This window comes from Ostrea edulis, chromosome 3 (assembly GCF_947568905.1).
Source record: "Ostrea edulis chromosome 3, xbOstEdul1.1, whole genome shotgun sequence".
Taxonomy (NCBI): Eukaryota; Metazoa; Mollusca; class Bivalvia; order Ostreida; family Ostreidae; genus Ostrea; species Ostrea edulis.
Window position 1 is genome coordinate 61,676,186 of NC_079166.1, and position 15,621 is coordinate 61,691,806.

Here is a 15,621-nt window from a genome sequence, read left to right on the forward strand (position 1 = left end):
TTGATCTTATATATGTCTATGTTCTGTGATATTGTAATAGTACTGTCTTGTTTATGTTGTAGTTTATGAGATTTATGTAAACAGTTGGAGGAATTATAATACAAATACAAATATTTATTGGCACAAACACAATTACAATAATTGACAAAGGCCCATTGAACATCATTAAATAATGTTTACATAATTTTTATGTAGTCGTAAGTAATTGACTTCTGTATTCAAAACAGTCTCTAATAAATTTCACAGTAATTTTAAGACTTGATGTATATCACTGTTAAAATATATTTGTAACATGCATCATTCATTGTCCAGAGTAATATTTTTCTGTGTTATTATATGTTATAAATGTTTCTAAGGTAGGTGTTTCTTAGCTTGTAATGTTTTGATTTGTTATATCATCTGTACCACGAGAAAAAAATGTAAAAAATTGTATGATATTTTATTACAGCGTATATAATTATCAATTCTAAAGAGATATATTAAAGAAGACATGGCACATCTGAATAAAAATTAGATAAATATTAAAATTATCGTAGTGTGTGGATTTTTTTTTTAATATGATCGGGATCGGACATAGCGCACCTGTCCTATTTCCGGAAATTCCCGAGGTTATCCGATCGATCTTCGGAACTTTAATTGCTTAGGCGCATGCGGTAAATAGGTTGACAAGAGCAGAAGACAATACACAATATTTCTGTTTGTTTACGTCTATAACGTGGATAATACATGACCACAACTGATTACAGCATTTTTACAGATTGTCTCTAAAATATGAAGAGGAGAAATGCCGATTGTAGTAAAATACGACGCCTTCCTAAGCGGAGCAAAATAACGGAAGGTTTCTACGGAAGGTATAATTTCTCCATTTTCAATATGGCAGCAATACTTATTATCATACTGAAATGAAATATGTTTCCTACAAAGTAGATCATTTGTTCTTTTAGAATTGTTTAAACATTTGGTGAGGTTGAAATTTGTGATATTCTTATCGATTGAACAATGTAGACAGACGGCCACGATGTTTCTAGACGTTCGTGATAATGTGAACAAGTGAACCGCGAGCTATTTTTAGATGTCTGGAAACATAAATGTCTGAATCTCTGCCTCTATCGGAAATGTTGCTTAGGTGACATGATGTACAAGGAAGCGAAATAACGTGGAAATAATTGAAATTACACAAATTTCCTGGTATTGTAAGTTTCAGGTCACTCATAAGGGGGGGATAATATTCATTGTTATCTATTTTATTGTGACTCAAATTTTGAGTCACTTCAGTCTCCAACATCTTCAAGTTTCAACATTCAGTGTACATATATGCATAATGAATTTCTTCTTTATAATTCCTGTTTGAGTAAAATAAGTCTGACTCTAAGTTTCAAATTACATGGATCTTAATCCTTGAATCTTTGTTGTTTTCAAAGCAATGCACTTTCATTATGTTTTGGTGATCAAGAAAAAGTAAACATTACAGGTATATTGTTCTGCAGACCAAGTAATGATATTTTCTGAATTTGTAGCATATTACATTTAATGCTGAAAACAGTTTTAGAATGCGGGTCCCCAAAATACTGCACTACTCTGATAGAAACATAACATAGTTAAAGGAAGTGAACATGAAAATGTGACAAAGGGTTTAGATTTGTCATTTTGATGTATATAATGAATTCTGAAAATCACTAAGATGTAGCTTTCTTCAGTAGGGAAATATTTTATAAAGATTAACTAATCTTTTCAATCCTTGGGAGCTGCCATATTGAAAAAAATATTACATCCCAGATGGGTTATCTCTTAGCATCCACTAGAGGGCAGCACTGATGCTGACATCAGTAGGACACATTGTGTGTATTTTTGGCACATTGTAAGCATCAACGTTAAAATGTCATCAGCAGAGAGTGAATTAGATATGGGATATCAGGTTGAACCTGATGTTACATAGGAAGAAATTGTTTCTCAGAATAATACTTCTTCACCAGCAGTTGATTTTGATGAGAGAGGAATTTTCCTTGATTGATGTGCTTGTGGAAATTGTACAATGTAACTATGTACATTCAAGGGGTGTCTTTGTTGTCATGAGTTTGAATATTCTGTGTCAGCTAGATTGCATAAATATACACCTAAAGTGCAGTTCTTTAAACCCATATTTTAACACTGTGTGTCGAAGTCCTGTTATAATTGATACAGCTTACATTTATCCATGGATTTAATATGTATCCAGAGAGGGGTCTCAGAGGACCTGGATAACAACTTGTTATGCAAGTAAGAAAAACACGAAAATGAAAAATACCTTCTGTATTCACATGTATTAAAATCTTAACACAACATGGCATTTGTGTGTAAACATTTCCAACACATGTGATAGAATACAGTAACAATTATGTTGCAGACATGCTATCAAGATTTATGGCCTACAGACAGTTTATCAACTAGGTCAAATGCAGTCAGTCTCTTGGAGGGGGGGGGGGGGGATCAGAGTAGTTTTACCCTCATTTAATTGTTGTGACATAAATTAAGGGAGCATTTCCTAATGAACACTGCAATTATGTAGGATTTCTTTAAAGAACATCAGACTCTGAAACAGATTCTAAATATTAGTAAATAAGTATTTTTTTAATGTCAATAAAGAATATAATTGTAAATTGAATCTCCAAAATTTATCTGTGGTCCATGTACATAAATTGTTAAAAAGTATATAAGTTACATGCCTATATTGCAATACTTTTATGACACAGTCACCTTAATATTTAAAATCTAATGAAATTAATTGATATGGAAACTTGAAACATACAGTGTACTGAGTAATTTCAGAAGTTGGAGGAGCTGGAAATATTTTGTGGGAGTGTTTTCTTCTTTTTCTTAATGCATTGTAATTAGATTTGATTTCAATTCTTTTTGCTCCAAAACCTTATCCATCAATTGTAATATGAATCTATAAACTTTTTCTGCTGTATAACAGTGACCCAGTCAACAGCAATGTGTCTCATCTATGTCAGAGCACAGATGCATACTGGGAAATAATGGATGACCTCCATAAACCTTTAACTTAGAGTGTTCAATTGATCAAATCTCGTAATAGAAACAAGCAAATTAGATTTAGGCCACACCATTAAGTTTCAGGAGGTCTTTTAAGTTTATTATGCAACAAATATTTTTTTCATGTTCCCTTCCTTTAAATGTTACATGCTTTTCAGAATTTATACCAGAAGAATTTTGCTAGTCACTCTTCATTATTTGGTTTATTTTTACAATAAAATAAAAATTTACATTACAACACTTCAGTGCAGTGGTACAGAACTATAACATTTTTTGTGGGACCCCCATTATTTATTATTATTTAGGCCCCTGCCATTTACATGTAGTGTTACCCTTTTCCCTTATTCTGTCATAGTTCAGTTTTTGTTTTCATTATCTCTGTTACAGATGCATATATTCAACTGAAATTTGGTATAAATGTGGTATTTAGATATACCATTAGGATAACTTCCTTCTTTTGTTCTGGTTGAATGATTTTTGAAAGAGTTGTGCCCCTTGGACTTAGAAAATCTCAAACAAATCAGTGTCTCTGTCAAGCATTAGTATTTTGAATTGAAATATAGGATACAGACGTGTCATGAGAATACACAGGTCATGTTTGTATTTGGTTCAGGTCAAAAGTATTTTGGCAGAGTTATGCCCCTTGGACTAGAATATTTTAAAGAATTTATTTCTGCTCATTATCTTAGTCATACATGGAAGTTCATAATTGGTTCTGTTTGCATAATTTTTTATAGACAAGAGTTGAAATACCTGCACTTAAAAAAAAAAATTCAAATTGCTTTGTTTTTTTCCCCCTCATTATCTCAGTTCATACATGGACATTTTGAATTGACTGATTGAATATTGTTTAAACGTTCCGCCCAAGAATATTTCATTCATATCAAGACGTCACCAATGCTGGTGAAGAGCTTTAAAATTTAGGCCTATGCTCGGCGCTTACAGGCTTTGAGCTGGGAGGGATCTCTATCATGCCACACCTGCTGTGACAAGGGACCTCGGTTTTTACAGTCTCTTCCGAAGGACCGCCCCATTTAGTCATCTCTTACGACAAGCATGGGGTAATGATGACCTATTATGGGATATATATCATAAGAATGTGCAAGTTGAGTATGTGTATAGGTTTGGTCGGATAACTCATCTTTGGCAGAGTTATGGGCCTTGTGTGGGGGCAATTTAGTCACTCTGACACACCTGGTAGTAGTTTATTTCCATATAACGTGCGTTATTCTATTTTGTCTGCTGAAGCTGCACAACATTGTGTATTGTTAGCACAGTAGACTTTGTTGTATCAACATATATTGCTTTAAAAAAAAAAAAAAAGCAAAAAATGTGTTACATTGATTGAATTTTGTTAAAATTGTGTAAAATCTCAGCAATGAATAGTTTATTCCCATACAATAATGTGTCAGCCATTGATTCTAGGCTATATAAACAACAGACTTCATATGTCAACAATTGTTTGGTAGAAATTGGCTAAACATGACTTCAGTGTGCTGACATCTCTTGAAATTATTTTTGAAGAAAAACTAGAGGACCTTTGATATAATTTTTGTTTTCCCACAATTTTATAAAGTTCATTTCTTGAGCGTGTGGAGACATTTCTTTTACAAAACAGGAAATAAACTATCTTTAACTTGATTTTTCCTTTGCCAAACATCTTTTGATAAGTATTTTAAAATAACATATCATCACAGTTTTTATATATATGTAATTGTCTTTGTTACAAAAATGAAATAAGAAATTTTTTCTTAGTTTGTCTTACGAACTTCATCACCAAATTCATTATCTCAGTTAATTAAAGTGTTAGGCTTGCAATCTGTAGAGTACATATTCAAATTTCAAAGGAGTTTTATTTTATTTTTATGCCCCTGAGATCAAAGATGGGGGAGGGGGGCATATTGTTTTTGGTCTGTCACTAGAAATTTCAAATTTTTAGGTTATATTTTAGCAAAATTTTATATTTCTAACACTCCTTTTTTTATTCTGCATGTCCTGAAGCTTTAAATCATGAGAATTTTTATGGGTGCGAAAGTAACTTTAAGGTCCTACGGTCCAAAGTAATTTCATTTCCTATAGACCACAACAAATTCCTGTAGACCGAAATTTAACATGCAATATTCATTGTAATCATGGGCTCGTCACAAAAATTTTCTCTTATTAAAATTTTACATCATCTATTCTATAAAATTTACAAATAAATGTAAATATAGAATAGAGAGGGTCAACCTATGTTGTTATTAAAATATAAATAATAGATACAAATTCAATTTTGTAATTTGTTGATAGTCTAATTATATTCTTTTTCAATTTTATGCACAAGCTTTTCAATTAGAATTTCTTTTTCTTTTTTATTTTGCGCCAGCTCAGTTTCACTGTCTGATTCTTCATCTAAGTCACTTCTACTATGTTTCGTTTTCTCATTATTTTCTGCGACTTTAGCCTTGCTGGAACTTGTTTAATAAGTGGCGGGGAACCAGTTTTTTACTCAGAATTCCTATAGACAAGTTGGTCTATAGCTATCATGATCGTTATCGGTCCATGGTTAATTTCGCACACTGCACGTTGTACATACTGATGGTACTTCAATCTTAAAATTCTTTCATTCATTTATTATCTTTTCATTTTCAATCTCCTACACTTTCAGGGATTATTTTAGGGTCTGTGGAGGGCCAAAATTTCCCAATCAATGCTGAAAAGCAGCTGCTTTTCCCAAAATGACATCTAAGAATTTCTAAAGGATGATGAAAAACAATAAATCACAAATCAAAAGTTTTTCGTTTGAACTCATCTCTCGGATTGCTTGGGTAATTTTGGGTAAATAATTATGTAAGTAGCTTTATCGCATTAAAGCTTGGGATCGGTATTCTATAGATCTGTCAATGTGACAAAAAATATCATGCAAGTTTAACTAAAAATACTATCATTCTAAAGTTAGATTAGAGAATAGTAAAGTATATATTTTTATATTTCAAAACTGAATGTAGATCTTCAAGTGAAAACCCTGTATTCCCTGACGAGTAAATAGGTGGAAAATCAACAAGTCCGAATTGAGGACCCTAACTTTAGAGACGGATGCTAATTTCCTTTGATAAAATCTTGCTCACACTGTGCTTTACTGGAACATTTCCAATGTTTTTTGCCAAAAAATCAGGAAGTGATTTGCTTAGATTGGTTGATAAATTATTTAGTTTTGTGTTTTAAGTGTTTTTGAATTTTATATTTAAAGAATTATAAGTGTTTTCACAATTTCAACCAAATATTGCAGTTTTTCCCAATATTAATGGCCCTAACTTTTGAACTTTATAAAACTTCCATTTCATTGCAGCACGTTTATGTACCTGAAGTTCTGATTATTTCATTGCAGCACATTTCTGTACCTGAAGTTTCTGATGGTCTGGGCCCTGGTCCTGATGGCAGACTTCATTCTAGAGTTCCGCTTCGAGTACTTGTGGCCTTTCTGGCTGCTGGTTCGAAGCGTTTATGACTCGTTTAAATATCAAGGCCTGGTAAGTATGTCATTGGCTGGGCACTGTCGACAAACATGGACTTATTGGTACAATAAAAAATCAGTGCAATTCTCATTATGATAATTCCTCGGTCACAATTTTGAAATTTGATGTACAGTAAAATTTGTCTCATTAGGAGATTCGCCAATCTGTTATACACATATTTCTGCACAAATTTTGGAATTCTATCGGGGGGGGGGGGGGGGGGGGGGGTACTCTACAATAAAAAAATCAGCAAAAAAATTCAGGTACCACATATGTCCAGATCAGCAAAGTTTTGTTTACAATGTTGTATACAAATACTGTAAATACTTTTTCTTTCATGAATTATGATTTATAGGTAGTGATGAACATTAGTAAAAATATATTTTTGCTTATATTAAAACCTTATAGGGCAACATTAGGTATATTAAGTCTTACAAAACATAAGTGAATTATAGTAAAACATGCTTATAGTGAAGTGCCGGAGAGACAAATGATTGTAAACAGTAAAACACACTTGTAGTGAAGGGCAGGGGAGACAAATGATTACAGTAAAACACAATAATAATGAAGGGCAGGGGAGACAAATGATTACAGTAAAACACACTTGTAGTGAAGGGCAGGGGAGACAAATGATTACAGTAAAACACAATAATAATGAAGGGCTGGGGAGACATGATTACAGTAAAATATAATAATAGTAAAGGGCTGGGGAGACAAATGATTACAGTAAAACATGCTTATAGTGAAGTGCTGGGGAGTTAAGCAATTACAGTAAAACATGCTTATAGTGAAGTGCTGGGGAGTTGGAACGATTTTGATTCTTTATAAACGTAATTTGTTATAGCCAAGAAGTTGATCATATGTTTCAAAACTACAGGGAGTGAAAATGACTTTGTTGTGAGTGTGAATTCATGATAAGCTTGTCTGCAGTAATCATGTTCTACTATAAGTGTGAATTCATTATAAGCTTATCGCTGTAACCATGTTTTACTGTAAACATGAATTCATTATAAGCGTGTTCCCTGTTTTATTTTACATGGATATTGATAATATGCTGTAGTAGACATGAAATGGCAAAATAAAAACAGTCTGATGAGAATTAGTTTATACATGGATTACCTTCTTATTCACATTTGTTTTAAATGTCGTGTGAATAGTTGTACTCCTCAAGTAGCTTAAGCATTGTGTTGACCTCAAAAATGTCAGGAATTGTATAATATAGCATTGTATTGACCTCAGAAATAGCAGTATATGTAATTGTATAAGATAGCATTATGATTGGGGATGGGGCATATTGTAATGATAGATTATTAAAGGATTTTGTGATAACAAGAAAACATTGTAATGATCTCATTATAAAATGTCGACAAGTCAATGATGACTTATGAGCCCTGTGTATGTAATGATGATCTTTTTCTCCTCAGGCTTTCTCTGTGTTCTTTGTCTGCATTGCTGTTACATCAGACGTGGTGTGCTACCTTTTTATTCCCGTTCAGTGGCTGTTCTTTGCTGCCAGTACATACGTATGGGTGCAATATGTTTGGCATACAGGTAACTGACGACACAGTGTGAAAAGATAAATATAAATCTGTGAAACATGGATCTGCTTCTCTCTATTAATGCTGGATGAAATTTGAGACAATTTATCTTGTATTACATGTACTGCAGATGTACATGTAGAAATTTATTGATCTGTTATTCTATAAAAATTTCTGGTTAACTTGTGTATTGAAAGATAATGATATATGTCGTATTTTTGTTGAGGGAGTGTCAGCTAATCTTTGCTTGATTTTGTGAAATTGTACCTTCTGTCTTGCATTTTTCAGACAGAGGAATATGTCTTCCGACAGTGTCCTTGTGGCTGTTGTTCGTTTATATCGAAGCCTCAGTTAGACTCAGAGAACTCAAGAATTTACCATTTAATCTAGATTTATGTCGACCATTTGCAGCTCATTGGTAAGGAGGTCACAAAATGTTCATGGAATGAAACTTAATATTTTATATAATATAACTTTGGGAGGGGGGCAGTTTACTGTTTTAAAAATATCAAAACCAAAAAAAAAATGGTTACATCATGAGATTCATGCATTTAAAACTTATGATGTAAATGTATCATTTTTGTTGATAAGAAAATTTTAATTTACTGTGATGTAAAGCAATACTATACAAATAACACATGGTAAAAAAAATCTATATCATTACATTCATAGCAAACCAATTGTCCTGTTTGATGAATGCCATTCAAATTGGCTGTCACAGCTGAAATTGAATAATCGTATTATGCAAAATAATATGGTTTGAGGCAGATTACGCTTAAATTTATTTAAATGCATAATCTGTGTGAAACCATTGTATATTGTATATTATGGTTAGGCCTTATAGTTCACAAGAGATAAAAGTTCAACAGAGCTTTTTTGATCAAAATCCATATTGTCTGTCTTGTCTGTCTATGAACGTTTTCAGATTTTCAATTCTATGAACTATTTCACTGAGATTGGCATGGAGTATCATTGGATGATGGGAATTTAAAATTGTTAAAATGAAGGATCACAACCCCTCTTTAGGGAGATAATTTTTAAAAATCGTTATTTAAAATAATTGATGTCGATAATCCACAGCCGTCATTTGACACTGAAAAGTAGCTGACCATTTTAAATGACATTAATTGATTTAATGAATGCTGGTCAACCAATCAAATTGTGTGTTGCAACCAAATTAAATTATTTCCTTATAAACACCAGGTTATGTACAATATTTACCTCTGAGGTGTTACCGTATATTTCATGAAATGCTTAAATTTTCAGTATTCTTTGTAACATTTCAAAGTAAGTTAAAATGCATACGCATAAAGCATTCAAATTTTTCGACGCCCATTGGAAAGTACAATTTTGTTCCATTGGATATATCTAAGTAACAGTTTGTGCATTTTACATATATGTATCTGTAAATACATTTGATGTGAATTATTATTCTTTTTGCAGCATTGGCTATCCAGTTGTCACATTAGGTTTTGGTTTCAAAAGCTATATATCATATAAAATGAGACTGGTAAGTAAATTTTTAAAGAATGATCTGGTGTTAAGTATCCCAATAAAGTATATAAGCATGGATTTTTAATCATGAAACTGTGTCGATCCTTCTCTGAAAACTTTTGTCAAAATTATCCATTTCTATATGGACAGATGGAGGGAAAATAACTCTTTCAAATTCTGCGGTGTTTGTGCATTGTAATTTTATCCAAAATATTTTTCAGCGAAAGCAGAAAGAAGTACAGAAAGAAAACGAATTTTATGTCAATTTAATACAGCAAGCACTGCCAACAGAATTACAGAATCAGTATATTGAAAAACAGAAAGGTAAATGATTGTATACCACCTAATCTCAGATTTACATGCGGAACACGTGCACCAGTCTGTTGAAAGAGATACTATGGGTCATTTTGTTTAAAGGATCAGTAAAGGTCATTTTCCTATAGCTCAAGTGGATTTTCTTCATTTAAAGTACCTGTAAATATAGCGAAAGAAATCAATTTTATCCCAAATAATAAGAACTCTTTATGGTGCATTAAAAATCAAAGATAACCCCACCTCACTCACTATGGGCAAGCACAGATAATGTTAACTTTTATTACAAAAACAGCACCAATTACAGATGTATAAAGGAACAACACTACCAAATAGTGTGTAGACAGCGACCCATATAAGCATTTTTGCCGATTTCATACTCATTTTCCTCGCTATATTTGGATATTTACATCGCTATTTGTATGCACTGGTGGCTAAAACATATAAGATTTGGGAAATTTGTCAACATCAATTTAAATGTCGTCCATGGTGAATAAATTAGGCCCCTAAAAGCTGAATTTTTAAGAGTATCTCGCACTACTTTCACAATCAGTTGATCTATGAAGGGTGCATGTGACATCACTGTACCACGTGACTACCTAACTAATTAATTTTTGAAATCGGGGCTCAGATTTAAAACTATATTGCTGCTAATTATCGCAATATTTCAGTGATCTAACTATTAGAATCAATTACTAAGCATAAGAAAGACAAAATGCATAAAATTTTGTATACTTTGGAAACATTTGATTTGTCCTTTAAGTGTTTTAGATTGTAATATAATAAAACAGTTCATTTAGGGTATTACTGTTAAACTGAGTTCATTTAGGATATTAGGTGTTTAAGATTGTAATATAGAACTGAGTTCATTTAGGATATTACTATTTAAGATTGTAATTTAAAAATGAATTCATTTAAGGTTGTAATCTATGAATATTTTGTTTGTAGCTTTACCTTCAAAGTCCGAGGAGGAAGAAATCTCAAATGGGGATGTTGGAGGGAAAGTGAACACAACACAGAGTAAAAGTGACCAAAAGTCACCTTCTAAAGACATTCACGAAGATGAAGAACTAGAATTTATAGAACAGATACCGCCCAAATCCAAAACAGATGTCAATCAGTTTCAAGACGAGACAGCAGATAATATTCTTAATGACCAGCATGTCAAGTCTTTTAAAGCAAACAGTGTGAATAAAACGACAAACACCTCAAGTAAACTCAACAGTTCTAAAGACAATAAAAAGGGCAAAAATAACAATACAAAGGATATCAACACCACAGCCAGCTTTAGTAATAACAGAGATGAAGTTATATCTAGGTAAGTATGTGTGGTAGTGTGGCTAACAAAGAAAAATTTCATTAAAGTGAGTCCTGTAGATATCCCATGATGCAACATCCCCTGTATTTTTCTACTTGTATCTAGGCCACAGTTTTTTTATTTATTGGTTTACGGATTTAAAAAAAAAAATTAGGGTCGGTTGGGAGAAAGGAAAAAAACATTTTTAATATCTATCGTTGTTTTATTTTCAATAAATCATTAAGTTAACATTTAATTTCGTGAGTATAAATAAACAAAACATGTATTTTAAAAATATTAGATATAAAATTCTTTAGAGTGACTAGTACATTATGAATTCAAAAAAAAATAAATGCAATTTCAAATTCAGTGTATAACTATTACATGTATCTATGTTACACTTTGGTAGAACATAAGCCGAGAATGTATAAGGTCATATCTCTTCGATGTTGTAAAGTATCCAGTATTTATATAATGTTGTTCAGTAATTTTGCTGCATATGCTCAATAAAGATTTTACATTTACAAATTGTAAACATAAAGAAAAAAAATTAATTTAAGCACTATTACAATTGTATGTAGTAATTCCATTTTTAATAAATTTCAGAATGTTTATACCCCCATGAAATAATTTTAAACCTCAATTTTCCCACAAAGACATGCCCATGGAATTATCTACCACCTTTTTGAAAGAAATGTTTCTTGTTTTTCATTTTTATTTGATACTCAAATTCTTTCCACCACTACACAAGGTATACTACATGTAATTTACGAGAAATATGTATACCTTTCTGAGTTTTATCTGGTCAAATTTTTACAGGCGTTCATTATAATATCAAAAGCATCTAACAATTTCTCACACTGTTAGGATTTTTGACAGCAGAGATGCATGTACATGTATTCAAATACATTTATTATGACATGTACTGCTGTGGTATAAAGTCACTAGTTAGAATAATCTAACTGTGTCTCGGTACAGGCCCTCACCACACTCAAACAGGGTCCGTAGGACCTTCTCACTTTAACGATAGAACATCCCATCTGAGTAAAGTCGCTAACAACTGTACCTTCCTCTCATATTTAAACACCCAAATAGCACTGCATTTCGTGTTATGTTAGCAACAAGAATACCGCCAATTGTATGAGAAATATTTATTTCTATCAATTCCTTTTTCTTTTCTTTTTTTCGTGACAAAATGCCATCTGGCATCTGTTTCGTCGACAAGAATGATATAGGTATCATTACTGTCATCATGCGTGGCCATATCTGTTTACATGGTTTTTAAAAATACGGAATAAAGATATTTCACAAAACGAATAGTGATTACCAAATATAAATCAATAGGTTTGCGTTTCACGATTTTCTATTCGTAAAATTGAAAATGCATTTTATTTTTATTTTCGGTTTGACATTTTGGATAGAATCGGCGGAATTTTAAAAAAGTAGAAATTTGCATTTTTTTTAAAAAAAAAATTTCCGATTCCCCAGAAATTAGGGTCGGCGGATCCGTAAACCAAGAAATAAAAAAACTGGCCCTAGCTTCCATATTCTGAAAACAAGTGGATTATGGTCAGAGAAAAATTATGAATAGTCATTATGAGGTCAATTTCATAATTGTGTCAATGACTTCATAGATATTAACATACTACAAAGATTTCTCTGGGGGGGTTTCAGTTAATATGTATCAATTTCTAATGATGGAAAGCCAGGCAAAAAATATTTTGAAGGTTGAATGCACTTGAGTTTTGAAACATAAATACATTTTGTTTAGATAAAATCTTCACTGAAATAGATGAACATTTTGTATTTGTTGCTTTTCAGGGTTTGACATTTACTTTTTTGAGCACTAGACCAGTCGGGCTACTTCAAATGATATTTAATAGACCTGACCTTACATCCACTAGCCCTGACCAACTTTCCAGAAAAAAACCCCTGGGGATTTCTTCATATATGAATACCTAATTTAAATGAAGTTTGAAATAAAAAGTATTTGATAGTCTCTAAAAAAAAAAGTCTCGTAATTCAATTTGATGATTTTATTTTCAATTAAATGCATTTTCTGTTTCTTTAAATTCTATCTGGCGCAGAAATTCATTAAGTCCATTCGCTAAATAAAATGACCTCAACCGTTTTATTTTTTTTTCTCTTTCATAAGCCCTGCTTTGTTTCATCCCAACCTTTTCCTTTCTTTTCTGTTCAACGTGAACCAGTCCCTTTAACATTCAGAGTATTTGAATAAATGTCCTAAAACATCAATTCCGACAGTGACTAATATATTAGAACTGAAAATAAAGATTATGTCATCAATCGGTTCACAATTGCTCGCAAACTCTTAACGGGTATTGGGGGGGGGGGGGGGGGGGGGGGGGGGGAGTTAAGAATAAAATATCTTATGGTTTAAAGTAAAGTTTCTTATTCATCTTTTCAACACGACCAGTCGGACTAGTTTATAGATATTTTACCCGACCGGACCTATCATTTAGTAGACTCGGTCGGTCGGACGTGCCTTAGTGTCAAACCCTGCTTTTTATAATGAAATTTTTAATATCTTGTTAATTTCACATGTATTAAAAATCTTAGGGATGGAAATTTTGCAAATGTCGGATCCAATGTTTGCGATAAAATTTTGTTTTAAATATGGATGATAAAGGTAAATTTATATATCTCTGTTTTATGTTGAATTACTAGTTCATCAAGTCTTTGAAAACTGTTTCCTGAAATGAGGGTTGAAATGATGCACATTATTATATTGTGATACATAGATGGTAATATTCTACATGTGATGGATTTAATGAAGGACATCTTGAAACATAATTATAAATAATATTTTTTGATGATATTTGAATGGGATCGCTAAGCTTTCATCTCTTTAGTGTTTTCTGTATATGATTCCTCACAACTAAACAAACAATGATCAATGGAAGATCGTGATTTTTATTTTGTTGTATCGTGATATCTTTATTATATCCTGATATTTGTATATAGTTTTGATATCTGTATTGTTGTGTGCTGATATCTGTTATATTCTGGTATCTAGTGCTGTTTCATGATATCTGTCTTATATTGTGATATCTGTCTTATATTGTGATATTTGTGTTATATCCTGATATCTGTATTGTTGTGTCCTGATATTGGTATATAGTTTTGATATCTGTATTGTTGTGTGCGGATATCTGTTATATTCTGGTATCTAGTGCTGTTTCATGATATCTGTGTTATATTGTGATATCTGTGTCTTTTAATTACAATTTGAAAGAAAATAAGTATATTTTTAGCTCAGCCTTTCTAAGTAAAGGTCATCGTAATTACCTTGTGCGCAGCAATTAGTCCCCAGTATCATGGCCTACCTTGTGATGCAATATTTATCAGGATATAGACCTGCAATATGACAGTGTAGTGTAAACCAACTTTTATTCGCGTGCGAGAAATTTTCGTGAGAACCACTTCATGAGTATTTCTCACTGCGAACCAGACCTTTAATGTTTCTTGTACGTTTAAGATTATCTTGGTCACGGAAATTAGTTGCTGCGAACCAGTTCATCACTAGAAAATCGCGAAATAAAGTCATCGCGAATAAAAGTCGGTTTCCAGTATCATGACACAGTGATGCAAAATGACACACAATACAGACATGCAGTATAACAGGGTAACATGGTACAGTTTTTACCTGTGCATTAATTAGTTGACCCTGGTGATATTTCCTGATATTAACTGTATTGGTCTTTCTTACAGATTAGAGAGTGATATTAAAAAATTAAAAGCAGACCTTCAGTCTAGTCGCAACACAGAGCAGGAACTCCGATCTCAAATGAACTCATATATATCTGGTGACAAGTCCATGCGCTCAGAAATATATCAACTTCAACAGGATAATGAGAATTTACAAAACAAGTAAGTGTTGGGATCTGTGTCAAGAGTGAGAATTTACAAAACAAGTAAGTGTTAGGGTCTGTGTCAAGAGTGAGAATTTACAAAACAAGTAAGTGTTGGGTCTCTGTCGTGAATTCAGGAGGGCTTATATCTAATGACAACTTGTGCTCACTGCTGTCAGATAAAAATGAAGAAAAAAAGATTGTCTGTCTGTCTCTCGTGTGTTTGACCGGGGTGAAGGATGATTTTTATCTGATTTTAATTTACCTCTTGACCCGTACGTTGTTTTACTGCCTAGGATACATTTTATCAAATCCTGCTGTATGAGTTAGAAATATTTGATCAAAATTGATACGAGGATTAATATATTCACGGCAGTGCAAGATTTTAATGTCCCGGGAACTAGTTTTTACGAATTGGTATACAAGTTTTAACTGCTGTATTAGAGATGCTTGTAAGGTGATTTGATATGAATTATTGTAACTATAGTTTTCTTTTTGCTTAATATATATAGTCATTATAAATGTGTTGACACAGAACATACATATGTTCATTTTGAAGGTAACTTTTTCAGATATCATGTACA

At 32.3% G+C, this 15,621-nt stretch overlaps 1 protein-coding gene across 2 annotated transcripts in view; it reads left to right on the forward strand.

The window, feature by feature from the left end:
* The first annotated feature begins 620 nt into the window (after nt 1-620).
* The window catches only part of LOC125675018 (macoilin-like), a 23,567-nt gene continuing 8,566 nt past the window's right edge, over nt 621-15,621 (forward strand). The window contains exons 1-8 of one of the 2 annotated variants that reach the window (XM_048912471.2): nt 621-851; nt 6,398-6,539; nt 7,949-8,075; nt 8,351-8,480; nt 9,506-9,572; nt 9,778-9,880; nt 10,817-11,186; nt 14,898-15,056. In XM_048912471.2, the coding sequence (XP_048768428.2) occupies nt 772-851; nt 6,398-6,539; nt 7,949-8,075; nt 8,351-8,480; nt 9,506-9,572; nt 9,778-9,880; nt 10,817-11,186; nt 14,898-15,056 (1,178 nt within the window). In that variant the 5' untranslated portion in view covers nt 621-771. Of the gene's footprint in view, nt 852-1,039; nt 1,194-6,397; nt 6,540-7,948; nt 8,076-8,350; nt 8,481-9,505; nt 9,573-9,777; nt 9,881-10,816; nt 11,187-14,897; nt 15,057-15,621 lie in introns of those variants that run through there. The other variant, XM_056158438.1, reaches the window with a different exon arrangement.